Source organism: Poecilia reticulata, chromosome 21, assembly GCF_904066995.2.
Source record: "Poecilia reticulata chromosome 21, P_reticulata-male-v2, whole genome shotgun sequence".
NCBI classification, from domain to species: domain Eukaryota; kingdom Metazoa; phylum Chordata; class Actinopteri; order Cyprinodontiformes; family Poeciliidae; genus Poecilia; species Poecilia reticulata.
The window spans coordinates 11,825,032-11,851,986 of NC_088850.1; the positions used below are offsets into that span (position 1 = coordinate 11,825,032).

General features: G+C 39.8%; 1 protein-coding gene across 8 annotated transcripts in view; it reads right to left on the reverse strand.

Moving 5' to 3' along the window:
• The window catches only part of nhsl1b (NHS-like 1b), a 95,248-nt gene that overhangs the window by 16,247 nt on the left and 52,046 nt on the right, over positions 1–26,955 (reverse strand). For 5 of the 8 annotated variants that reach the window (XM_008397785.3, XM_008397781.3, XM_008397783.3 and 2 more), the window contains exon 2: positions 4,760–4,912. In XM_008397785.3, the coding sequence (XP_008396007.2) occupies positions 4,760–4,912 (153 nt within the window). Of the gene's footprint in view, positions 1–4,759; positions 4,913–5,944; positions 7,220–9,254; positions 9,809–26,067; positions 26,604–26,955 lie in introns of those variants that run through there. The other 3 variants (XM_008397784.3, XM_008397787.3, XM_008397788.3) reach the window with 3 other exon arrangements.

Consider the following 26,955-nt stretch of genomic DNA (forward strand, 5'->3'; position numbering starts at 1 on the left):
TTTTAACTTATTCAAATACCAGCAATACAAACACTTGCTGCTCTGAACTGGATTTTATAACCTATGACCCAAAAAGAGAAATCTTGGGTGTTGTGAACTGTCTTCAAGCACATTTTTTCCTTCCATTGAATTTCCGTTTAATACTCTTGGACACAGCACTATGAGCCTCTTCAGCATTGACCTTTGAGGTCTTACCTCTCTTATGGAGGATATTGTTGACTGTCTGCTGGAAAATCTGCAGTCTACCCAGGATTTAATATGAGCCATTGCTTACCATATCAATACAAAAATCATTCTTGTCTAATGTGATACTCTTATTTTGCGAGAAACCGAATTTAGTTTTTACATTGTATGAACACCCTAATCATTAAAATCAGTACAAACAGGTTTTTGAGACCGATTAATCTTTTCTGACTTAAATTACTCAAAGTAACTAATTATTTTTTAATGTACTGAGATTACAACACATTAAATATTGAGCTTTTCATCTATCATCCCTATTTTATATGGCACACACATCTGCTAAGAACATTTTCTGTTGTCCAAAGAGGAAAACATTGTAAACTGAGCTTGTTTTGCACATCTGACAGTTGTGTGAGTGTGATCCCTTTTGTACTCTGCCAAGTGCTGCTTCTGTGTCTTTTTGTCACCACCTGCTGTCATGAGGACATGATGTGCGTGTGCGTGTGTGTGTGTGTGTGTGTGTGAGATCTGAAGAGATGTGTACGTGTTTATGTGGAAGCAGAGGAGGTGATATCAGTTCCAGTCTGTCACACACAGATGGCAGAACCATCCCTCTCTCCCCTGCTTCCTCCAGTTCACTCAGGGGGCATTTAACACATTGCTGCTCTGTTTGTCAGTGTCTGCAGTTTTAAAAAATTTTTTACTAGCGCATCCTTTGTTTTGCTTTTTTATCGCACAACTTTTTGAGTATAGCGCACCTTATGTATTCAAAATCTTAAAACTCAATTTCAATCAACTTGCTTGAGCCTCGATTTAATGTCACATTAACCAGCATCCGCTTCTTTTTAAGTATTTATTTTTTTACCCCTTTTGAAGCTTTGCTAATTAAGACGAATGTAAAAGAAAACAAAAACAAAACAAAAAAAACGCTTTTACTTTATATATTTGTTTGTTTTTGATACACATGCAGAACCTCTTGATGAATTCTGTCTGCGTATCAGAGTGCGCCCACCTTGCTATTAGCTTGGCACCTCAGAGATCCTCCTTTTGATCCTGTTTTATATTTAATTCATCCCCACAGCTAATTACAGACTATCCCCGATGGAGAGACACACCGATGCATGTATAATACTGTCAACTAATGGAGCCTGATGGGGCCAGCTCACAGAGCTAATGTAAGAACAAGCTGATGAGGTGCCAGTCAGTGAGATGGGAATTAGAAAAGGATGATGGTAATTAGGAGGATGACAGAGAGAGATTGGTGGAACATGATTTGCTATGGCTGATAAAAAAAAAAATACACCAGAGAGAAGTGCTTCTAGTTGCTAGGCAGGATGGAGGAAGAAGCAAAGGAATAAAGCAAGTAAAAGATGTTAAGTGTGTTTTAAAGAATGACTAGATACACTGTCTAAGAAGTATTTTACATATTTATAGCTAAACTTTTACATCATCACATCTTATTTCTTCTCTATTTTTTTGTTGGTGAATTTACAAACCTATCCAAAGAAAAACAATCTGCCAAAATCCGCTAAACAATTATCAGATTAACTCTGAGCAATTATACTCTAATGCACAAGCAAAGATTTCTACAGGACGGTGCAACATTGCCACGGTTTATGTAAATGCATTATAACTGTGCTTCTTCCTTTTCCCTGTGTTTGCAGCAGGTAGGACAAGCCACTCATTCATACTTTAATTTGTGTAATCACTTCTGCTGATAGTCTCTATTTACACTTCCTGTACACATACAAGATGGGGTTTTTTTTTCATAAAAAAAAAAAACTTCCATAAAATGGAGATTAAAAACAAAAAAAAACACACACAGGCATGTGTTTAGAGGTGTATGCTGGTGGAGCGGTTTTTAGACTTTAGTGAAAATGTGTAAAACTCTCCTGTATTCTGTTGTTCTAGGAGCTGAACTCAAATGATTAAGTTTCTTCCAGGCAATTCAGTTCTTGAAGGCACTGAATATGATTATATGTAAATATTTAGGATAATAATATAAAGTGTTTATTAGTCTAATGACTGAAGAATCGGAAGCTCGTTAACGTCAACCAGCACGCAAGTTTCATCATGTGAAAAGGCCTCATATTGGTGTCAGATGGACACAGAGTATTGATTATTCAGAAATGTGGAGCAGTAAGCAGGGTCATGTGTCTATATTAATGTACTGTAGCTGGTTGGAAACTGCGACCAAATCTTATTTAATTAACCTTCTTTCCCCTCATTTACTCTTGCCCTAAAGCATACAGTAATTTCCTCTGGGTCACAATCCAACTAGAACTGTCTAATAATGAAAATATGAACCATTTTGTGCAATAACGGTTGCACAAAGAGGCAAAAATTAAAGTTTATAATACTCAATACTGATTGTATTTTTTTCTCCTGTTTTTAATGTTAAATGTTTGTACTGTCATTTGAAGTAAAATGTTTTTGTTAACTTTAAGAGAATTCTGAATCCAGAGGTGTTTTTGGTTTTGGAAAAAAAAGGAAAATGGTTCACTCTTCAGACCCGTTTCAATAAACTGATTGATTTAGTATAATTAAATGAGCTTTTTACTTACTCACACTGCAGCATGCATGTGTGTATGAGACTCAAATAGAAAACAGTAATGTATTTTAAGTCATCAACTATTAAACTGAGTGTGAAAAGATGCATGGAGGGTATGAAAAGTCAGATTGTTGATGGTATTAAAAGGCCAGAAGTACAAAATGGTGACATATGGAAGGTCTTTTTAGCTGCAAGAAAACTGAAATGACAGTACAAAGTTGTGACTGATGTGTGGTCATTAACAAAGTCTTGCAGGCCTCCTGGAATTGGACAGCAGCTTTCGCTGGACACCTGTTGTCTGTCAGATGGGACACCTAGAGGGTGGACGGTGTTGGGTTATGGGGGTTTCCACTCGGGCGATGTTTGTGTGGTTTTCTGCTTAGCAACATCAATATTTCAGGGAGTAATATCCATTAGTAATAGTTCAATATTTCAGGGAGTAATATCCATTAGTAATAGTTCAAGGGTAAGACAAAAAAAATGGGGAAAGAATCAGCAGTGAGACAGGGACTCCAAAAACTGAAAGCATCATGTTACAACAACTTGTTCCCCATTTGCTCCGGTTTCCCACCATTAACTCTAACACACAAGGCCAGACCAGAGTGTAAACGTTCTGTTTACAGTAGTAGTTCAGCACACACACACACACACACACACACACACACACACACACACACACACACACACACACACACACCCCCACACACACACACACACACACACACACACACCTGCATGAACTGCATCAACTTCTCTCACGGTTATCTGAGCAATGAGGCGATAAGGAGGATTTTCCAAAACGTCTTAGCAAAACCAGTTTCGGGATTCACCGGTATTCCTGCTTCCCTTTCTGGGAAACTGATAATTTTATATGCACTGTTGTGTCTGTGCTGCAATTTGACTCCATGTGTTTACTGAGGAACAAAGGTGTGCCTTGTCGCTAAGTGCACCGGACAAACAGGAAGGAGGAGGATCTCACAGTGTTGTGTTGCTGGATAAACACAAAATGACGAGTTTGGACATTTTTTACCGTGTCGCACACAAAGACTTGTTGCCTTGACGCAATGAGAAATGCTGATCTCTGTCTACTGTTCTAGTGGTCAAAACGGTCAATTATACAGAACCAGTAACACATTTAGCCACTAACACATTTATAATTACACAGAAAACTTGTCCTTTTTAAAGTCAAAATATTGTAAATCATTTGCATTTTGTTGTTTTTTTATGACAAAATCTATCGTCAGAGCTAGAAATTAAACAGCACCTTTGTTTATGATAAATACCCATTTTAAAAATAGGCTAAATATAAATTATTTCAAGTTAATTTACATTCTCTCGTTGACACTCCCTTTTCACAAGGGAGAAATTCAAATCATTCACGAATAAACATGACTAAAGGATTATCATTTGCTTTTCATTTGTTTGATTTTGATTTTATAATTCATAAATTCATAGGAAAACATAATACAGGAATCTATATTAAAAATAGAGGTGCAACAAGAAATCTAATGTAATCAGAAGATTGACACCTGGTTCAACCCTGAACAGTGAGAAGCTGGTTGGACATCAGTTTGATCTTTGTCCGGTTACTGAATGGATCATATTAAACACAACCAGGTAGTGTTGGCAGTAATGCTCTTCAATGTGAAGGTTGCTACTGAAAGAAGACGCCTCCATGTAAGCCATTTTCACTATTATCGAGTTGTTTAAACTGTGTTTTCTAAGTCACATCAAGACATGTCTACATTTTATTCAGGCTGCAAGAGAGCAAGGCTTTCATTGGATAACGGGAAGGCCGAACGGAGTGAAGTAAATCTTTCAACCTCACTCATTGAACATGCTAGCTTCAAAAGACTTTAACTTAAGGCTCTCATACTTCATTTTATTTTGCTACTGATGCTAACTGCCATTTAAAATAAAATAAATAAATATTACAAGCAATGTATGACCTAAGAAATGGTCTAACTGTGCATATTTTGCAGCTTTTTTCAAGGCGTTTCGGTGTTTAATTTATGTGACATTTACCTCGCAAAGCAGTCTTAAGGTTGACTTTTGCCTGCCGGTGAAGGTCTTCTACACAGGGCGGCCTGCTACCAGGGAGGAAGACGTTCTCCTGTTGATGCCAGGGAGCCGTGTAGTGGACCGTCCATTTGCTCTCCTCGTCCAGGTTAGACACAGCTGCAGAAACAACAAACACCAGGTTATGAACTTTGTTGAATTACCTGTGTGAATTATTTTGCACCTAAAGTGCCAAATCCCACCATGCATTTTCTCTGGGGAATTATAGTATATTGACGAAAACAATCAAAAATGCTAATGTAAAGTCATTATGATTTTTTTGATCAAGTAGGGTGAAATTCGAGAAATATCAATGAAATAGAGGAGATATACCGAGGCACTAAGAGAGCATTTTGCCACTTCTCTCTCCCAGTGTTACTTTGGTTTGGTCAGATACGTTTTTTACTACAGTAAATTATCCCAAATAGTATCTAGAAGCACAATAAACTGAAATAGGTTGTAGTATAATGTCTTTATAAGGCAATATATAAATGATCTTTGAATTTTGAGCATTTTAACGGTTACTCGTCTCCACAGTTTAAGAAAAATATGGAACTGCCAAGGGAAATAAGCCAATTACCCATGCTTAGTTAATGGGTAAAAAAAAGTTTGGCTCCCAATAAGAAATGGGAATGGGATGAGATGAAATGGAAAAGTGTGGGTATGAAATAAGGGTATAAATTAGTAATTACTGAAAAGCGATAAAAGGGTTTATTTTTGCACAAACTGGCGGAAAAGAAGGAAAGAGAGGATTTAGGTGATCTTCTAAAGAGGTGCCAGACTCCCCTCCATCAACTCGACACTTATTTGAGACATCGCAAAAAAGTTTCACAAGTCAGAGGGGGGCAAAGTTACAGCACCATCCATCTAGGACCTCTGTTCAACCAAGCCCTTTTCAACAACAAAATGTTCCTCCAAGAGACAGAGGTTGTGAAATGTACAGCATTGTTCCAAACAGAAAACTACCCAGACTGAAAAACGCTCACTATAGATAACCTTCAAACTCCGTCTACGTAACTTTTATCAGACAGACGTTTTCTTCATGGCACTGGAATGAAGGAATTTCTTCCTAATCTGTGCGTCTATTTCCATCAGTAGCCACCACTACCTTGCTTAATGAATGAACATGTGATTTAGACTCTTGAAGCTTACCGAGTGAGCGCAGCCAGGCCAAGGTTGGCGACTGTGGATGTAGAATCAACTCCATTTAGAGCAGCATCTGTTTCGCCTTCATGACCACTACAACTCTGAGATCGGCACAAGTCCCGACCGGAGCAGGATGAAGGGGGCCGGATCACAGCAGTGGATGTAGGTGTGGGGAGTGTTTTTGTTCCTTCCTACACAGGTGCAAATGAGCCACATAGAATGCACTGCATGTGTGTGTGTGTGTTGGGGGTGGATGGAGGCACTAGTGGGTCAGAGAGGGGGGCGTAGAGCTACAAATGAGTCGTTAAATAACATGTAGTCGCTTTGATATACTGTTAAACTTTTAATATGTCTCAACACCGACCATTACAAAAGGTGCTTCTGTGTGTTTGACGTTCATTAATTAATGTCTTTCTACCTCAGAGAAAATTGGTAGCAACTCTTAAATTCGGTACTTAAATGCCTCCACAGCTCATTCATAAACGTTCAACCATTCACTGCTTAAATGCTGAAGAGAAGGTTCATTGTAATTATTCATGTGCTGTCTACATTACTTCTTTTTTTCAGTTCCTCCATATCTGCTACGCGTGTTTTGCATGTGGTCATGTTGAATTGCAAATGGCCGGTACAGGCGAGGAGTCTGGGTTCACCCGCTCAACATTATTGTTGTCGAGTAGAATAGTAACATGGGTGAGCTTTAAAACCACAATTTAAAAAAAGTGAGGCAACACAAGCATGGCAAATGTGGAGATTTGCGCTGATTGGTTACCATCGCAACAGGAACTTTTTCTAGGCGGTTTCGGAGCCCTTTTTGCCCGATTGCGACTCCACAGCATTTACCAAAGTAACAACAAATTATCAGGGTACAATTTTTAAATGAAGTGTCGTGGTGAGAGGTTGCCAAGCACTTTGAACTGGTTTAATTTTTTTTAACATTATGCTATAGTGATTTCTGCTCATAGGAGACTTTGTTCCAGAAAAGTTGGTTTTGTCTGTTGAACGTCAAGAAAACTGCAAAGCAGCCAAAATGGAGTTTCTAACAATCAAGGCTGAAGACACGCATTGCCGTTGAGCAACAATAACTGGAACACCGATCAATATGTGATGTAAATTTGGAAGTGATTACCATGATGATGTAATTATATAATTAGTTACTGTTTTATCTTTTTAGCATGCAGGGTTTCCCACAGACGGGCTACCAGTCTTTACTTGCGCCCCCACCAGGTTATGCATTGTTTATTTTATTTTATTTTTTACATTTGCCTGGTTTCGGACTTTATAGTTGGTTACCTAATGATATTTTTCAGATTTCCTGTCAACTTTAAACATTTTCAAAAGCGCTGTGGGTAGGTTGTTGGATGGCTGCCCTGGCACCAACACATACAAAGCTTAGCAAGTTTTGTGGGGGAAACCTTGACCCTTGTTACTGAAACATGCTACACAAGTAAACTTGCCTTGACTAGATGTTAAATCATTAGTCTATTTACAGAAATCTATGAGCAAAGAATGTCAATCCTTTATTCAAATGTAAAAGTTTCATTTATTCTCTCTTCCCCTTCATTTATTTATGAAACACAAATAAACTATGGCTCATTAACAGATTTTTAAGTAAAGCACATCTGCTGCTCCAAGTTTGTGTCATTTAGACTCCTTTTGACACGTCTTTCAGGCATTATTAATAAAAGTATGGGAAAACAGTCGTGACAAAAATACTCTAAAATTATTTTACACCACAACTTGCATCAGATCATCCTTCAGCAGACTGTGAATAAGAGCTGATTTTAAGCTAATCAAAGATTTCCATAATTGTTTTGTCACTCACACACACACACGCACGCACGCACGCACGCACGCACGCACGCACGCACACACACGCACGCGCACACACACACACACACACACACACACACACACGGGACAGGTAGCCCCCTCCCCTACCATGGGTTTTGAAAAGAGTAGTGACCAGACCAAGGACATGGAGACTGGGGGCACAAAGCCTGTATTGTCCCACCGCATCAGTCTCCACATCAGGCGTTTCAGTGCCACAATAGCCCCCAACTCCCAAACACACACACACAGGACACTGGCGCATAAGTCTTTTTGAAAGTTCAGTAATCCCTCTGTCCACTGACATCCCAGCCCTCCCTAGGCTCCTACCATATAGAAACTGGGAGAAAAGAGGCTAGTGAGAAGTTTGAGGAGCACGTTATGAGAACCGGTAATGAGAAACAGGCTACAGGAAAATGGGAACATGGTGGACAGAAAACAGTTTGTACAATATCTATTTTCCCTCTACTAAGTCCTTTATTTCATTACCCTCAAATTAATACAAGTTACTGACATTTAAACTACATTCATGGTTCTCCACCTGCAAACCCAAATCAACTGGTGGGACTGGAGACATTTTTAGTTGTACTCAAGTAAAAAATATGATACAAATTCTTTGCAAACAACCAAAGAAACTTTGCAGCAATTAAGTTTGATGTGTGAAATAAAAGTTGCAGTAACTACTAAGAATATATTGGAGAAACATCTTGAGCCCAACATGAAAATGAACTTTCTTCTTCACGTGTTTAAAGGAGAACAAAAAAAAAAGTTGCCCAAGACAACCAACTCCAAAACGTTTGCAACTGGTCGTTTATTTTCCAGGGTACAAAATATGCTGCGAGGGAGCTTTTATTTGAACATGTGAGAAAAGTAAAAGGTGGAGGTAATGATTAACAACACCTCAGCCTCAACTTTGACACAAACATAAGCTATAAATAACCTGCAGATAAACTTTTCAAGCAGCTTGTCCTGCGTCAAGAAGGTCTAAGTCCTCACGTGCTTAATACACACTCATTGATTAAAGTTGTGCAATATTATCCTAAGAGTATTAAGCAGTCTACTTCAGCTGTATAATACATATGGCTTCAGTATTTTCTTTACTGAATAAAGAACAAAAACACTACATTATCTCTGGAAGCGAAAGGAATCCAAATCATCTGTTGTGATTTAAAGTATCTTAATTTTCTTATCAATGCTGCGTATCAGTACCACAAAATCTTTAACCAAAGGTTACCTGGTAACAGGGTGAAACACAGCGGAGGCAACGGTAAGGCAGAATGGCCACAGGAGACTATTAGTTGTAATGAAAATCATTTAAACATTATTAATTCAAGTATTTTATTTTATTTTTTTCCCCTTTGCAGAAGTTAAACCATGAACAGTTGCCGGAAATCCATATACAGAGCCAAAAATGTTGTTTTAATCTGATGACAAACAGCAAAATGTAGCCATTATCAGCATCCAAAGGAAAAAGAAGAGATAATCTTACCCTTCCTCTTGAAGTACTTAATTACAGATTTCAATGAGGTCCCAATAAACACCATTATTCCGACTGAGTGTGATATTCTTAAAAAAAAAAAAGTGGCAGAAAATCAGCCAAATCCTGGAATAAAACAGGGATATAGGAAGATGAAGGTGAGCTGCTGAGGACGCTCACATTCTCACAAGTCCACGCGGGCGTCTACTGTGCTGACAATACGTCTCTAACCCTACATCGCTCTACAAACACACACACACACGGTCCACCACTATCCCCCCCTCCATCACCAACACTACCACGCCTCCAGCAGCCAGTCCAGTCCTCAAGAGACACACACACACACCCACACACACACACACAGCGGGAGGGGGGGGCAGCCCCGGCCTCTCTCCTTCTCTGTGCGATGGTTACCAAGGAGTTCTGGCAGCCCAACCCTTTACTTCTCATCATTACAGATTCTTCTGCAGCATCTTTGTGCATCTACGCTGACAGAGTTCAAAGTCGAAGCTTTTTGTTTAAGCGCACAAGCTTTGACAGCTGATAATTATTCTAATATGTTTAGTTTTTTTCTTTCCCCAAGTTTTCCAACTTGCTCTTTGACTAAAAATCTATAACATCAGGACACTTAGACACTCCTACAACCTGGAAAATAACATGCATCAAATTACTGCAGTCACATTTATCACGTTAAATTTAATATTAACGAGCAATTTTTAACTCGTAAAAAGACCCAATTGTGTCTTTTCAAATAAACTCATTTCCCTCTATCTGGCTGTTCACATAAAACCATTGCATCTCTGCTACATAAAAATGGACCCAACGTCCAATCTGTGCAGAGTCAGTAGCACACGAACTCCAACACCACTCTTTCAGACACACACCCATTAGTTTAGCACAGCCCCTCCTTTAGTAGCCGTATTTAATTTCATCCAAAGCGGTTGAAAAATAAAGGGAGGTGAGGCTGAAGGGGTGCAACAAGAGCTCGAGTCAGACAGCAAACGATCCCCGACTTTGAGTAGAAAGGCTTTCAGTTCTCACTGCTTTCTGTATCGCTCATCACCGCTTTCAGTTCAGCTTTAAAATGCAGAGACAAAAGAATGCTGGCAAGTTGTCAGAAGATCGTTTACAAAGCTTGTTTCTCTAAATTCTTAAACCTTAAAAAATTTTTTGGTCTAACTGGAAATGAAACCAAAAACTATGCCTGTTGACATATACAGAAAGTTAGTGAAAACATCAGCAAGTGCCTCTGTAATTTCAGTGTTTCATATCATTAAACTAAAAAAAAAAAAAAGCATAATAAGCCAACAATTCAGTGACCCAAATTTAGTTAAAATTGTCAAGTGGCTGTAAAAGAAAACTGAGCAGGGAATGACAATCCCAATAAGAGGCTCCTTAACCAGAAAGAAAACATTCTCCAGTATCTTCATGCTGTTCTACACAATCTGTAATTCTCGTCTTGTATAATTCAAGACACCTCTCTGTATTAAGCAACAAAGAATGCCAACACCATAAATTATTTACAGTGTGGAGGCTGTTATTGTGTAAAGAAGACCGAACCTCGATTTGCTTTTGAAAATGCTGGATTGAAAATCTCAGAGTTAAGGAAAGGGTCTACCCTCTGCAGACTGCGTACACTGACACAGATGTTTACAGTTAGCGATGCCGTCGGCGCCAATTGCACTAATTGTTAACACGAGACGCTAAAGAGATCTCAAACTGTACGGTCGCCATTGATGCATGATGGCTGCCATCTATGGTCTTTAAAAATGAATTGAAATAGGCTAAAAATCAGCATACGCAGGACAAAAACCTACAAAAATCTGAGATCGCACACAACCAGTAAAGACTGATTTTGCAGTGTTAAGAGTTGGGTAGTTAAAACCAAGCTTGTACAATGCTAAGCTATAGAAAACATTCTTGACTACAACTGTAATGTTGGACTTTAAGCATTTAATCAGACTTAAAAAAAAAAATAAAAAAAATAAAAACCTGATATTTGGATATGTCCTTAGTTTTTTTTTAAACTTTGAAAATATCACAACAACTTTACATTCTGCATCATACCTAAATTAATCAATGCATTACTAAATAACCATACACAACCTTATTTTAGACAGCGAGCATCGTGGAAGCATTAAGATCTTTGCATAATGTTACCTTCTTGTTTTGCTGATAACCTTTTCATGCATCTACACTGTACCTCATCATGCTCGGCACGCGTACAGTATTAGTGTAATTTATGCAGACGCGAGCTCAAGCAGCTCCTGTCATTAGAGAGCCTATTGTTTCTGCAGGAGGCGTTAACAAGCACGCACCCACTGCCTGACAGTCAGGTCAACATCTCTATCTGCTGAGGGAGCGAATCTTCGAATCTAGGCCACCTCCTGGATTAGGGATATCCATTCATACGTTCATCTGCTGCGCCTCGCTGAAGAATGGAAGCCCCCACTTTAGCGCAGCCCAAACACTATAAATCTTTCATCTGTTCATACTCCACGCAGCATATGAAGGAAGCCTAAAGACTGTCTGGAAACCCTAGGGCCGAGAAAAAAAAAGAGGACAAAACAGATTAATACAATTAATGTTATTAAAAGGGAGTCCTATTAATATTAGTCCTTAGACATTTACTAAATTCAGATTATAAAAGCGTAAGCGGTTGTAATCCTTTTTCTTTCTCACACAGCCAATCAGTTTAGTCAACAAATAATGAAAATTACTTGAAATGATTTTCAGGAAAATTTGCTTAAATCGTGAATTTCTTCTCCAACTGAAACCAGAGGCGCTTCAAAAAATGTGATGACAGGAAGGCATTTAAATTTGCTCATTAAATTGTTTAGCAGTTGTGTGTTAAAAACACTTTTAGTATCCATGGCAACACTGCTGCAATCTTTAAATACTTGAAACGCAATCATGTCAAAAGTTGGCGATGAAAAGAAAGAGGGAGAAATCAGTGGGAGGTAATGTCTTAATGTCTCAGTGATTTACTGCGGCAACAGAGACCAGGCAAAGACCGATGAAGGACCGTGGATCTTCCTCCTGTCGCTGGGCTCGTATTTTCTTTGTCTTTCCCATCTTGTTTTCACACCCCGTTTGGATCTCCCCATCAACCTGGCAGAGGCAGCTGGACAATGTCTCTCACATTCGGGCCCGCCTGGAGAACAGTTGTCTACAAGTTGGAGGGTCGGTGGTTTAATCCCAGGGTTTCCCAGCACAAACCTCACAGTGTCCTTGTTGGAGAAACCGAACCACACACTTTGCTGGATGTATTTATGGGTGTGTGATTGTCAACTGTTTGACCTCTGTGGAGGTTCCTGACACATTACCCATGTCTAAAAATCTGTCAGTTTCTGCATGTTTTTTAGTATTTTAAGCACAACTTTTAATGTATAAAAACTTTTGTCCATGCAGATATTTGTACAAGTCATGTTTTAAATGCAGGGAAAAAAAAATCAGACTAGATGACAGGTGGACTGAGGGACAAAAAATAGTGGTTGGATGGAAAACAGATGATGGTTGGACGGTTGTGTGGACGGATGGACAGATGGATACGTCTTACAGTGACTTCCACACTTGTCCATACTGTTGCCTAAAGTAGTCATCAATTTAAGAAGCTTAATAAAGCTGGAACATCTCATGTCTAAACGGGCACAAACCTCGTCACGTCTCCCAGCATCTTTCCTAATTACGAAGAGTGAGTGAAGCCGATCCTTCAAACCCTCCAGCTCTGCCTGAACCACTTTGAGTCCAGTCCCTCCTGCAAATCCCAGTTTTTCCCCTTTTTCTTCAAGTGCTTTCATGACAGCTAATGTACTCGAGTGCTATTGATTTTACCTTGATCTCTTCTCTAGTGAACCCCCTCTAAGGCTCAAACCTTGCACGTCTTTATCTCTCCTACAGAAAAAAAACTAAATTTCCTGCTACATTTTGCATCAACGCAAGAGCAGTTTTCATTTTCTTGCACTCTAATTTAAAAATACCCAACTACTTTCATCACATAGATTTAACCGAACCAGTGATGGTTCTATATATGCTCTATATGCTTTAAATGAAAATCAATAATTCATAAAACGTAAAGCTGTGTATTTGTTCGCTAGCAGTTTTCCATTTCCACATAATCCGATATGAGGGCTAAACAGTAAGGCTCAGTAGAAACCCGATCACTTTGCTTCTCTCACTGCTATAAAGCAAGACATGAATAATATATTAGCAATGAGTCAGAAGGGTGAGACACACTAAAGAGGTAACATGACATGATCATGGTAGAGGGGATGAAACTGTAAACGTCTGATCGATGCAATGGACGTAGTTCGATGTGATAAGGTTCTAGAAGCAAGACTGAGAACATTTATGAAAAAACATGGATCTAATAAAAAGAAAGAAAAAAGTATTACATCTCCTCTCCTCTGGAAGTGCAATACCCTCATTGGAAACTATGACTGAAACAAAAGTTTTGAAGTTTTTTTCACCCTTCATAATTAAAAAATAAATAAACAAATAAAAACATGAACTTATACTTGTGGAAAAGCCTTTGTAGATCTGCTGTTGTAGGCAGTTTTACAGATAATAAAAAAGGGCTGTTAGGAAAAGTTCAACTTTTAACACCAACTTTCACTAAAACCTGACAAACACAGAAGCCGAGGTGACAGACAGACTCGGCTGAATAAACAAGTGCTGAAAGCTGTTCTTCCCCCCAACACTAATGATTTTACCATCAGGTAAAGTTCCCACACCACACCTCACCACACAAACACACACACACGCACACGCACACACACACACACACACACACACACACATTAATTATATACACTCCCATACTCACTTGAGTGAAATTTTCTCACTCAGCAAATCCAATATTTTCATCTCATCTCTCCTGTTTCCTGCAACTTTTCCATGTATTTATGTTGGTATCTTAAGTTCTTCACCTTAAACATTCTGCATTAATCCTTCTGTCTGACAGTATGTTTTAGCATAACTTGATTAAAATTAGAGATGCACTCATTGGGATTTTTCTTCAACAAGATTATTTTTGTTTTGTTTTTTTAAGTTCCAACCTGCTGATTGTATTTTTCAATGTACTAAAGCACACACAAGAGAAACACTGAGCCGCATGTGATTTAATAAAGTTTTCAGTTTTAATTCAAGCTGAAAATGTGAGATTTATAAGATGACAAAAATCCATGTTTGCGGCAAAGCTAATCTCTATCAGATTTGTTTCAAGTACAAAAAGTTCAGCAAAGTACACGCCTAGTGTTGATGCATTTATCGCTGAAAATTGAAGGAACACAATTCATTTTAGAAGCAAAATTGGATTCTTTATTTCCCAAAGCAGCCGACAAAGAGCGGTTAAAAAGAAACCATGATCCTCTGGGAGGTTCTGTGTGAACATTTTTGGCACAAAATGTAAACTTCTACAAGGTTTCTGCAGCTTAAACTCTTGATTTAAGATGAAAAGAAGAAGAAGAGAAAGAAGAACCAAGTCAGCAGTCTGCATGTGTGTATGTTCTCTGTTGAAAGGCAGGAGGGGCCTCCTTTTATAAGCAGCTCTTCTTTTGTGACCCATGAGAAAAAACCTTCACATTGGAAAGACAAGCTGCTAGCTACGCCCTTCTTTTACAACCGACGTTGCAAACATGATCGGACCGCGTTCTCAGTGTTTGCCTGGTTTCATTAAGCTGTTTTGATGTGGTGACAGATATACGTTGCTGTATTTTCTGGTTCAACACTGCAGAGTTCTCAAAAACTTAATGTGCATTCATCCTCAAGACGCCTTTTTAAAACACCACACAATACCAACGGGGTGAAAAATCAAAGCGAAATACAAAAGGTGCAGAATTACGCAAGAGCTGAAGTAGGATTCACATAAAAGTTGAGAGATCATTTGATGTGGTAGGACCTCAGATCTAAAGCTCGACTGAAAAGGTAGATGTTTGAAGATTAAAAATAAAAGAAAGATGAGATAAAGGTACCAGACGGAAAAGTCAGAGGTGCAGGGTAGAGGGGGGGGGGGGTGGAAAAGAAGAGATGAAAGTGTGAATCCAAAACACCCATTTGTAGGTCTGGATTGAATAAAAGTAAAAAAAAATAAAATAAATACACAGAGGAAGGCATACACACAAACATACACCATTGCCCAGCATGCTCTGCAGTCGTGTCTAATTTTCTCTCCTCCAGTGTCCGACCCCAACGCTCAACAAACTCCTTTGAAATTCAAGCCAGGATGAAAAGGCATGGGGGGCGGGGGGGGGAGCACTGAGAGCAGACAGAGGATGGGGCTATCTACGTTTGACTGTGTGGACAGGCAAAAACGTCAAACTGTTTAGTCTAAAATGAAATCTCCCAAAACAAGGTTGAAAACAATCAGCAGGAGAATCCGAAAAATGACAAGATGCACAACCGTCGCAAATTCACTTAACAGGCCTACTTTTGTTTCCTAATGTTCAGCGGGATAAAGGAGCAACCCAGGGAGTTAAAATGCTGTTGTTTCACAAGAAGACTGATGGGTTTTTGGAGCTTTCAGACTATGTGACAGTTATGTGGCTAATTTAAGACATCTAATACCCCGTCATGGTGCATTTGTAGCCAACTGTCCCTGGCAACGCCGTTTTAAGCCACCTGCCATCTTACTTCGCTGGCTTAGCGCTGACAGGACTATGAGCTAAAACTAAAACAGCAAAGCCAAAACTCTAGACGTCTGTTATTGAATCAAGAGGCACAAGGACATTTTTCTTTTCTCTCGTGTATAATTAGACTGACCATCTGGAGATTAAAGTTTAATGCCATCTACACAGGCCTACCATTGGTTCAGTAATTACTGGCTAAATAAAAAAAAAGTTCTGCCCTACCATTGAAGCTTGATTCCACAGACAGAGATGAGTGCAAATAAAACATTTCAGCATATTAGCTTTTTGGTGCGACATTTCAATAGCACCTGTCAATCTTTCGTCCTCAGTTTATAACAAGCTTGGTGATGACATTTACTGCGCACTATTTTGTCTCACTTCACTTTTTATTTTGGGTAACAAGAAGACATTCGAATTTCACAATATCACAGAAAAAAATACTAACAAAGGAAAATGTGAGATTATATTTCTTAAATAATGCACTGACAAGATTGTGAGTAACATATTTTCCTCACTATGTTCTTAAAGTAAGCACGTTGGCCTCTAAGATCAAGACCAGGTGTGGGAATGATCAACAGCAAAAAGTCAATCTAACTGGACAAAAATATAAATGAAGCACTGAATCAATAAAGCTAGTTAAAAAAGAGTGGGGCTAATTTGTTTAGTTAAGTTTCATAGAGAGGATATAAATGTATTGATTTCTTTCTGATGTTTGGCCGGTTACCCTCATGTAATAGTTCTCCTGTTCGTTTGTTGAGTGGCACCACCGGGACCAAACATTCACACAAGAAGCAGGTAATTATTTTAATAGACGAAACACAGCTAAAAGACACAAGTGCATTGCTCTAAAATGAATTGTGATAAAATATGGGTCCATCAGTATTTTCCTCCACCACATAAACAGACCTGAACGACATGTTTGACGTGATTCTTTAACACCACTGCAGTAACACAACCCTGCGATTACAATAGGATCCTTTACCATCCAGCCATGTTGTCTCCACTCTTATTGACTCTCGGACTTTCCGATTCTCCGGTGACTCCATTGAGGATCAGCCACATCAATAACCACATTCTAGTTTTGAGGGTAAAATCTATGACATAAGATGACTACTCCGCACTAGACTGGCATAAAGCAATCTTTATGAGGCTATAGACGGACGTGAACGCCATTGTGCAATTGTGAATAAGTGCCTGCAGCAATTTTTGCATTTAAACAACGTAGAATGAGACACATGAGCCTGGATAATAAAAAGAGGTCAGCACCGTTGTGCTTCAAATGTATTAATATATATTCTTTATCGGTTTGTCCTGTTAAAATAGAAGACTGTGGTTTCAGAAAAATAAAAGAGGTGGAGGGCAGAAACATTGAAAGTGCCCACAAACAACCCTGACATTTCCACAAAGCCGCATATAACACAATATTTTGGATTCCACCCTGGTTTCCTGCCCTACATTTCAGCACCAGGTCTGTCTGCTCTCCTCTCCTGAGGGGGTTTGTGTGTCTGTGTTTCCTTCCTCTTCCTTCAACAGCACCAAACAATCATTAATTCAATTCTATAATTAACGTCACACCTGAAATGCGATGAATCCGACCTTAGACAAAAAGAAGCGATACATCGTGCAGAACTTGCTACGGTCCACACAAATTTAGCTTGCTTTCAGTCATTCCTGATGAGATAAATACAAAAAAAAAAATCCTGAATTTAAACCAAAAATGTAACTATTGTCAGGCTTGAAACGGATAACATGCCAAAATTAGAGACAGACCACATGGCTGGATGTACAGATGGAACATTTAAATGACGTGATTAGGAGTTAGGTCTGCAAATACAAATACTTCTTCATACTAATTTATTTTTCTACACTCGTCCAGCCGTCGAAAGTACTTGAGTTAAATCCCATCCTTTGACTGAGAGAAGCCTGATAAGTGATTGTTATTTGCTTAAATGACACTTCAACTGAATGAGGCCCCTTTGCATGTTGCCATGGCCCCAAACATTCAGCTCCTACTGATGCAAATGTTTTTTTTAGTTTTTTTGGGGTTTATTTTTTCTGATTTAGACTGAGACAGCAGAGACGGGCCGAGCTAATTTAGGTTAAGTGCCTCCGATAGCTGAAGGGCACAACCCAACAAGCCGCCTGGAGCTAGCCTGTATCACACTGAGGAAAACCCTAGCAACATGTTTCTATCAGGCAAGCATAAGGACACCACTGGAAGGTGGATTAAAGCCACACTACTTAAAATGTCAGCATGTGTTTCATCTATTGTTTTCCTTCAAGAGAAGAAACGCTGGCAACGCATGCTTTGACCTATTTCTCACAATGGATCTCACTTTCCATTGCACTGTCCACTGCAAAAACAAACCGTCCAATCAACAATCAGAAACAAAAATAAATGACCAACAATCACAGCTAAAGGAAGTGGGCGAGACAATCCGCCCGACAACGGGGACACAACTAGAGGGGCTGGATATGAGACTGGATGCCGGCTCTGGTGGTTGGCATCGATTCTTTTTTTTTTTTTTATCATAATGCATGACTGCATTTGACACAGCTCATCAGACCTGCAACATTGATCCAGTCAGTGCCATCTCTCTGTTCATCGCAGAAAGTGTTACAAAGATCACCTATTCTCCATAAAGATTAGGGAGTAAAATATAAACTCTGCAGCCTTCAACGAGACATAAGACTTGAAATCAGCTCTGATCGATTCACTCCTTCTCCAGTTCCTAACCCCGATCATGTCATATATCTTATATTGCCCCTTCCTACCTCCACCCCAGGACTTGGCTGTCTCATGTCAACTAGTTTTGACTTGCTGTCAAATCGTAATCCTCAATTATTTTGAGGATTACTTTTAGAAACTTTAAGTTCTTCTTTGCGGCTAAGCTTTTGTTCCTTCTTGTGTTCTAGTTATTTTATTTAGCATTCCAATCAGTACGACGTGCAAAAACTATATTCATAACATTGATAGACATGCATGAATATTTAAACACAGCTTTACAAAGACAAGAGAGTGTCTCCCATAGGCATGCATGCCCTTGGGTGAAGGTCAAGTCAGTGAGCTCAAATGTAAATGATCTTCCTCCCCAAAACAGTGGAAACAAAAGAGAGTGGGGCTCTTTGGGAATCTCCATTTTGTACACGGTTTTTCAGTGGATTTCACCTTAGTGTCATTTTCTGTGCAATACAGATACTTCTAATGCAGTGCTTAGTGGCAAACTATGAAATAGAGGTCATGGCTCCCCACCTGGGTTGACCTTCTGTTGGTGGCTTTCAAAATAAAAAGTCATCTTTGTGCTTCAAACAAGTATTCTGTTGCTTATCTGCATGTCCAATTGATGGGCACCTCATGCAAAACATTAGAAAAGATACCACCAAATCTAAAGGGTCATTTCACTTTTTTTAAGGTCTATGAGTTTAGTGAAAGCAGAAAAAAAGAGGAGGGCTGGAGGTTTAGCATTAGTTCGAGAGAAGTCTGTAACCTGAAATTCATAGACTGGTCAAACATTGGCTGAATTATGCAATAAATACACAAAATATACAGTAAAAGTCAAATTTATTCATACCCCTGGCAGATTTAGAATTAAATATTTCCATTTTCTAATATAGATCTTCTGATTGTGTGTAATTATAATGTATTGGGGTAACCAATTCTAGATTTTTGACTTGAATAGGTGAAGGAAGTTAAAACTTAGAGCAACGATAAGGAGACTCTTTGTCCTCAAAAAGTTAAACTTCAAATATGAATGCCTCCTTTAATCTTCAGTTTTTGGTTGCTGATTTACAATATAACCCACCAAAGAACTTAAATATAACATCCTTCAAAATAAACTGACCAGGATCAGTTGGCCTAATATGAGCAAACTGTGTGTTGTAATCCCCGTTACTTATTTAAAGTCGAGCTTTGTGGCCCTAGGATAATTTGTAGAGTTAAGCAACACTTACAGACATACAGTGCCTCTGCAGTAGATCTTTCATGTGAAAATTTTGAAATTCACTATTTAGAGGTGTGCATGAGAGCACATGCATGTGTTAACCTCGACCTCTGCCAATGATAATCCCTTGTTTAGACCTCGTCTGAGGGTTAAAAAAAAGCATGACCCCGAAATCTACTTATCCATGCGTTCCCTCCCTCTCTTCCCCATCAATCCCCTCCTTCCTCAAAAAGCCGCCCATGCTTCCCTCCTCCCGCTTCCCATCCATCTTAGCTTCCCACCCCCCTCTGTCCCATCTGGGCAATAATGGACAGGTTGGACGGAGGCTTTAATTGAGAGTGTAAACCTCTCTTGGAAGCAAAGAGCGGCCCCCATCCTAATGGGACTCTGGGGAAATGATTACAGCTCCCTTATCAGATATTCCAAACAAATTTAAGACCTACATCACTCCAAATTAAATACCTCATGTGGCTCTTTTAGGCGTAGATAAATGGCCGCTCAGAGCCTGAGAGGAAACATAATTCTGTCGTTATATTTTCAATCTGTTAATTTTCAATTAGTTAATTTTCTCTTATAAAATATTCTGCAAATTTATTCATCAAAACTACTGAATGAAACAGTGATTGCTAAATACAGATTTTGAAGCCTCAAATTATTTCGTCTGACTGTACTCTTATGACCCCTACTGGTGAGAATAAGCAATAACATGAAGCTCAACCCCGGTTAGTTTCATGCAAAACAATCAACCAATTTAGCTCATTTTCACACAAAAAAAAAGAAAAGAAAAGAAATAAATACCACCATAATCAGCTAATTATCTCCTGCGGTCGCACAAATAAAGAGGCAGCTGCAGCTCGCCTTGTTTCTACATTTTACTTTGTCTGCGTCCCGAGTCCAAATATGCATGCATACGCAGGGAAAACCTTCCAATAAAAGATGTTGCCATGGTGAGGACAACTCATTAAGGCAACAGATTTAAAGAGGCTCTTAAAATCACTTTCTCTCTCGTCCATGTCCCTTTTGCTCTCTCCTTTATAATCAGACTCTATGGGGGGACATGAGCTTTTCAGAGGCTCGACTGGGCTTTGAATGGCTCAATGGAAGCCTCCAGCTGACTGGGACCTAACTGGGGTCTAGGACCGAAGCTGGGGATACACCAGTAGATAAAGAGAAATAAAAGATGGAGCTGGTTAAATGTGTACTCTCGGATTAGTTGGAATGTTCTTCAGTACTTGATCATAAGCCATGCGATTGATTTAATTCTGCACCGGGGAAATACCTAAACATTACCAATGCATGCGTTTTTTTGTATCATTTTTTAGAAACTATTAATAGAATAAGCTGCAGACAGGCAACAGGCAGCTCATCGGGGCAAGCGGGGCTACGAACGTCAGCGGACCAGACTCAAAGCAGCGTGAGGTGGAGAAATCTCCCGCTTATAGCAGCTCTCATTAAAGAAATGAGCTGCGACTGAGGTCTGTGCAGCCAGTGATTAAGCATGCTTAGCCAGCACCACCGCTCGCTTAGATTTTTGATTAAGACTGGTGTGGGATTTCAGCAGGCGAAAGCTGGAGTTGGAAGGGGTCTGGGAAAAAAACTTGCCTAGCTCACCGGCAGTGGATTAAAAATGTATTTAACAGGCTGTGCATGCATGCTGATTAATGTGCTTTATTTAATCTAACTCATGTGCGACGCTGATGAGACTAACAAAATGACAGGACGTCTTATCAGCAAAGTTGGTAGCCATCTTTTTTATTCATCACAGGTGTCTTGTCCGTCTCGCAGACACAAAAAAATGCAGTGAAACTCGAGTCTGATAAGAGAAATATGAGACGGCAGAAAAAGACAATAATAGTTGCACTCTAAAAATCTCAAATTCATTTTTGATGTTCTACCACAATTACACCACCAGGTGGCTCCAAATACCAGAGAGAAGTCAACAGGAAACCCAACCTTGACGGGATGTTCATTGAGTGAGTGAAGACAACAACTAGAAACACTAGAACATAAACCAAAAGGTACCATTGTCATGGTAATCTGATATCTTCATAAAAATAAAAAACGTGCGACCATCTGCTCTCCCATTCTCAAACCTCTGTCTAAATTAATCAATAATGGGATAAAGGTCCCAGCAGATCCAAGTGATTATCTGGCTGTTATGTCCTGATGTGATAATCATATCACCAAGTAAAACTCCGTTGTAAAACATATGGGGCCGAGAGTCTCTGCGACACCTGATCCCTTCATGGGATACTGCTGACTCAGTCCTCTCCTTCATCACTTCCAATCTCCTGAATGAAGAGCCCAGCTGAGCCCACACAGGTTCATTATCTGAACGTACTATCAGTGACTCACGTTCATAACAAAAACCCATATCTGTGACACATCCTGTCACATACGAGTTTAAAATTACATGGAACATCTGACGAGGTACTTGGGCTGTTCAGTGTCGGGAAGTTATGGTTTTGTTCAAAGACATAAAACGATAAAACCTGATAAACTGGATCAATGAAGCTTTAGCAATAAGTCTTCAAATGATGAAGAAGCGACATGTTTCACTTCTGAAACATCAATAACATCTAATTTTTAACAAAAGATTAAACTGCTTCTTTGAACAGCTATTACTGCTGCTCATGTGCAAATAAAGTGAATTCTGCAACCAGGGAGAACTAATGCTACATTCAATCTGTACCCAGGAGCCAGAATTTCCCATTTCTAAGGTTAAAACTATCAACTTCAATACCAAAAAGATGTCTAATAAAAAGAAAACAGAAGTTCTAAGAGTGAAATACAAAATACAGTGTTTTAGGAATCCCATTCTGGTGACCGACTGGTTGGGAATTTATAAAACACAGCACACTTATAATAGTGTCCAAGTGATGCCAGAGAAAGAAAAGCGATATTAGAAGATATTTAAGAGAAAACAATTTTCTGTGACACATCTAGACAGGTCTTCTGTTCATTCATGGTGTGAAAGAGTAAGAAAGAACAACAATTTCTGCAGATAACAGGAAGGGTGAATGGAGTTTTTTTTTACTTTTTGGAGCTTCCAGCCTCTGTTATGGAACATATTGGATTTAGAAATACTTTTGGAAATCTCAAAATTAAGTAAAGGGTTTTTATTGTCTTCAGAGACTTAATTACGCTAGTCTCACTCATGCTAACAGATGCTAAAGCTAGTTGGAAAAACTCAGCTGTTTAATAACTTTTAATAAAAAAATTATCAAGCGTTCAAAATTGTAAAAACGCATGATTAAAAAAAATCTGTGCCATTATTTCTCAGCTAATTTTTTTTCTGGCACCCATTCAACTGATAACTGACCATCTTTTCCCCATGAAGGTTACTGAGCTTAAAGCACCTCTTCCAGGTTTCAGTGATTATCTCTCACCTGAGATTATTGGAGCACCAAAGGTTTTTATAGTCAAAGTAAATTACCTTGTAAAAAATGACAATTTGGTCCAGTGAACAGAGTTGAAGCATTGAAGACTAAAAAAAAATAAAAAAATAAAAAATTGAGGCACACAGCTGCTTTGAAGAAACAGCCTTCACCCATTTTACAGTTGAATGACCCAAACCAACCCCTGACCCCTAAATCCTTAAAGTGTGTGTGAGAGAAATCCCCTCTCCTTCATCTCATTAAGCTATGTGTCATGCTCTCCACTCCATTGTTCTCCCACCTCCAACCTGCTATTCATGGCTGCTGTGCACATTCAGGCTAAGTGTGCACTTGTCTGTATTCATCAGTCTCTGGGAATGTGCTGGATTTAAGTCTTGAGTTCTGCAGGGGAATCTAACATTTCATTGTTCATTTATGAGCCATTTACAACTAATCCTACACTACTTACGTCAGGAAAAAAACAATGAACTGACGAATCTTCCATTTTGGGGTAATAAAAGTGTCCATGTTTGCTGAATTGCTGAAGATACAATTGTGAAAAGCTTCCAATTGAGCTGTTCTATTCTTATTTTAAAATGCTAGAAATGATGATAAAGTGATTATGTTTGTGTGTCTAAGAAACAAAGAAAAGGAGATTATGATGAAGAGCTATGGTCAGACCTCCTTTCCAATTCCCACAACCAAAATCATATTACCTTAACTGGATTTTAGCCGAGCTTCCCCCCATTCTAAGAGTCAAGAGCCATTTCATTTAGCCTCATCTCGTTACTCCATAAGCCTGACCTCTCTCAGGTGCCCTTCCCCAGGGAGCAATTGCTTTCATTGGCCAATAACTGACCCTGCCTATTTCCAACGAGGGTTTATGGGGGATCCTGTCAAACAGCTGCTCCAGAAAAGAGCTGGAGAAGAATAGAAAGATATATCTGGTTTAAAGAAATCTGACTATAATTTAAAGCCATAAACTCTCCTGTAAAAAAAAAAAAAAAAGGAGACCATTTTCTAGAAAAAGAACAAAGAAAACTGAAAATGATAAATCAGCATGAAATCAAGTAAGCAAAAGTGAACAAAGAACAAATTAAGCAAGTTCCAGTCTGGGGGAGTTTGTCTCTAAGGGGATCATTAATCCAGCAGTTGGACGCTGATTAAACGTTGAGAGCAGGGACAATACAGTAGCAAAGGCTGCTACGTCTTGACCTGTCAGGGCGCATTAGCCCAAGTGATCATGAGGACGATTCATGGTCGCTTGGCAGTACGCTGTTAAGCTTCAGACTTTTTTTTTTTAACTGTAGTTTACAGTTACAAAAAGTGCACGGACCAACTAAAGAGCCAAAAAGAAAAAGTGATTTAAAGTTACAACAGATCCTGCTCAGCACAGCTTCGATGTTTTTATTCACAGAGATTTGGTGTTTTGTGTTTTGTACAGTACACAAAAGAAGTCTAGACATAAGTCAAAGGCATTTCATTCCACCCCATCATGTCTCTCTAATGGTTCCTTTATGCAGTGGCAGAGGTGAAAGTGGGTCACCTCCATAACCCGAACCGGGTGTCAGCTCCATCACCCCCGGAACTGTCAGCTCTCTTACACACATCCCTGCTTGCCTGGCCCATCACCTCCAGCTGCTTGCCATTATGTCCTGTTCCCAGGGGTGGACACCCAGTGGATCGGCTTCAGTCATGTGTCCCAAGTGACACGCAGTCATGCATGTCATACGTGCATGACTGGATACAGAAGTTTCACATTTTGTCGCGCAACAACTACAAAATCTTCAATTTTATAAGTAGTTTATGTGACAGACCCATGCAAAGCAGCACTTAGTCATTATAGTTCGCCCCCTCCGAGTTGATATTTTTAAAGGAGTTGTTTCCAAATAACACAGGCCTGGTACTTAAATAATTACGCAACATTTTTGCCGTCCAGGTAGTACAGGTATACCGAGATAAAGATACCTTTGTATCATTATTTCATCCATAATCTAGAGACTAAAAGTTTTGCCCGTTGTTCTTTGCAACTAGACCAAGATCAATCAGATTGAATGGGGTGGATTTGGGATACGTTCAACTGGATTTAAGTCTGGACTTTGACTGGATCGTTCCAATACCTGGATATGCTTTGATCCAAACTAATAAATTGAAGCTCTGAGTGTTAGAGTTGGTGTCCTTCTAGCAGCTGAACCTCCACTCAACTTTTTTTGCAACCTCCAAGAGAGTTTCTTCCTATATTGTGCATGGCTAATAGCTGTAGAGGTTTGCGGTTGTATTGTTAAGCTCAATGGGTATGAACACTTTTGCAACGCATTGTACCTAGAATGTTAACATTAGCAAATTTCAAAGGCAGGTATACAAAACTAGAATCCCAAGTAACAAACTTCATGCATTATGAACAGTATTTATGCCAGCCTCTAGGTGAGGGTCGTTTGAGTTTTGCCTGGATGAACCCAATCATTACCAGTGGGTAAAGATGTCTGGAGTCATAAAGTTGCAATCCACACCCATCCAACAAAGGACATCCAGCAAATCATACAGAATCGCACACACACACAGATTTACCCTCAACGACAGACGGTACAGATCACTCAGTTACAGGAGGATGGAAATCAGCTAATAGGAAGAGACAAAGCCCAGCTTGGAAGGCTTCTCCTCCATGTGTTGTGACCGTTGCTCTGACAAACGGTGTGCAACTATTTCCCTCAAACAGTTCAGTGACTTCAAAGAACTGTTCAGAAGAAGCTAAATTATCTCCCATATCAGATGCATGAGAGGTCTACAGGCAGCTAACAGATAGCAGAAGGCACCGCAATCACAACGCTCTCTTGATCGACAAGACCTACATGACAAAAGTTGTCGTATCTTAATTTTGTACCTTTTCCCTCCAGACAGGTTGTTGTTTTCCCCGGTGACCCTTCAACCACAGGTCCCAGCAGTGGTTTGGGCGTCCAGAGCGAGTCCTGCTTCTGGTGCACCTTCGAAACGGAGAGGAAACGTTTGCGCAGGCAGCCTTCTGGTTTGGGGGTCCTGGGGCTGGGGCAGGCCTGACCCTGGAGGCTGTTCCCCATGTTGCTGCCGGGCTTGAAAGAGCACAGAGTTTGCTTGCCGCCCGGCCGGTCCTCATAGCAGGCTGTGGCCCAGCAACTGACCGCTGGCTCAGATGAGAGGCATTGTACGTATGTGATCATCCTGGACCAAGACCTAACCCCCTGCCACCTGCCCTCCCCTTCTCTCCAGGACCTAAGCCCCCCGACTACTCCTCCTTCTTGTCCAAGCCTCCTTCTCAGGACCCTCTGCTGGAGGTGATGTGGTTGAGACCTCCCACTGCACTCAAACCCTCAATAGGCCTCCCCCCTTCATTTCTAGGAGGATAGGATGGAGATCTAGAGGGGTTTCTGAAACCCACATGGGACTTTGTCCCCCCCACCACCTCGTCTCCTCCTACCGTTTTTGTCTTTGCTTTCCTCCTCTCAGGGATGCTATTGACTTGAATTGATTTGCCTGACAAAAAGGGCGTGGGGCAGGGAGGGTGGTGGGTACGAACGGTGTTCAATTACAGGAATCAGCTCCAACACAAATATTTTGCAGCGCTATTGCAGCACAAAGTTGTTGAAAACTGAGTCATGGCTGTCAGTGGGATGACTGAATCCAAGCATCTTGCAAAAACATGAGTTGTGAGCCACAAATTAGACCGCAGCGCATTTCTGCAGTACTCTTAAAACAGCAAAAGTACATTTTAAATCCAGTGGAAGTGAGTTATTTG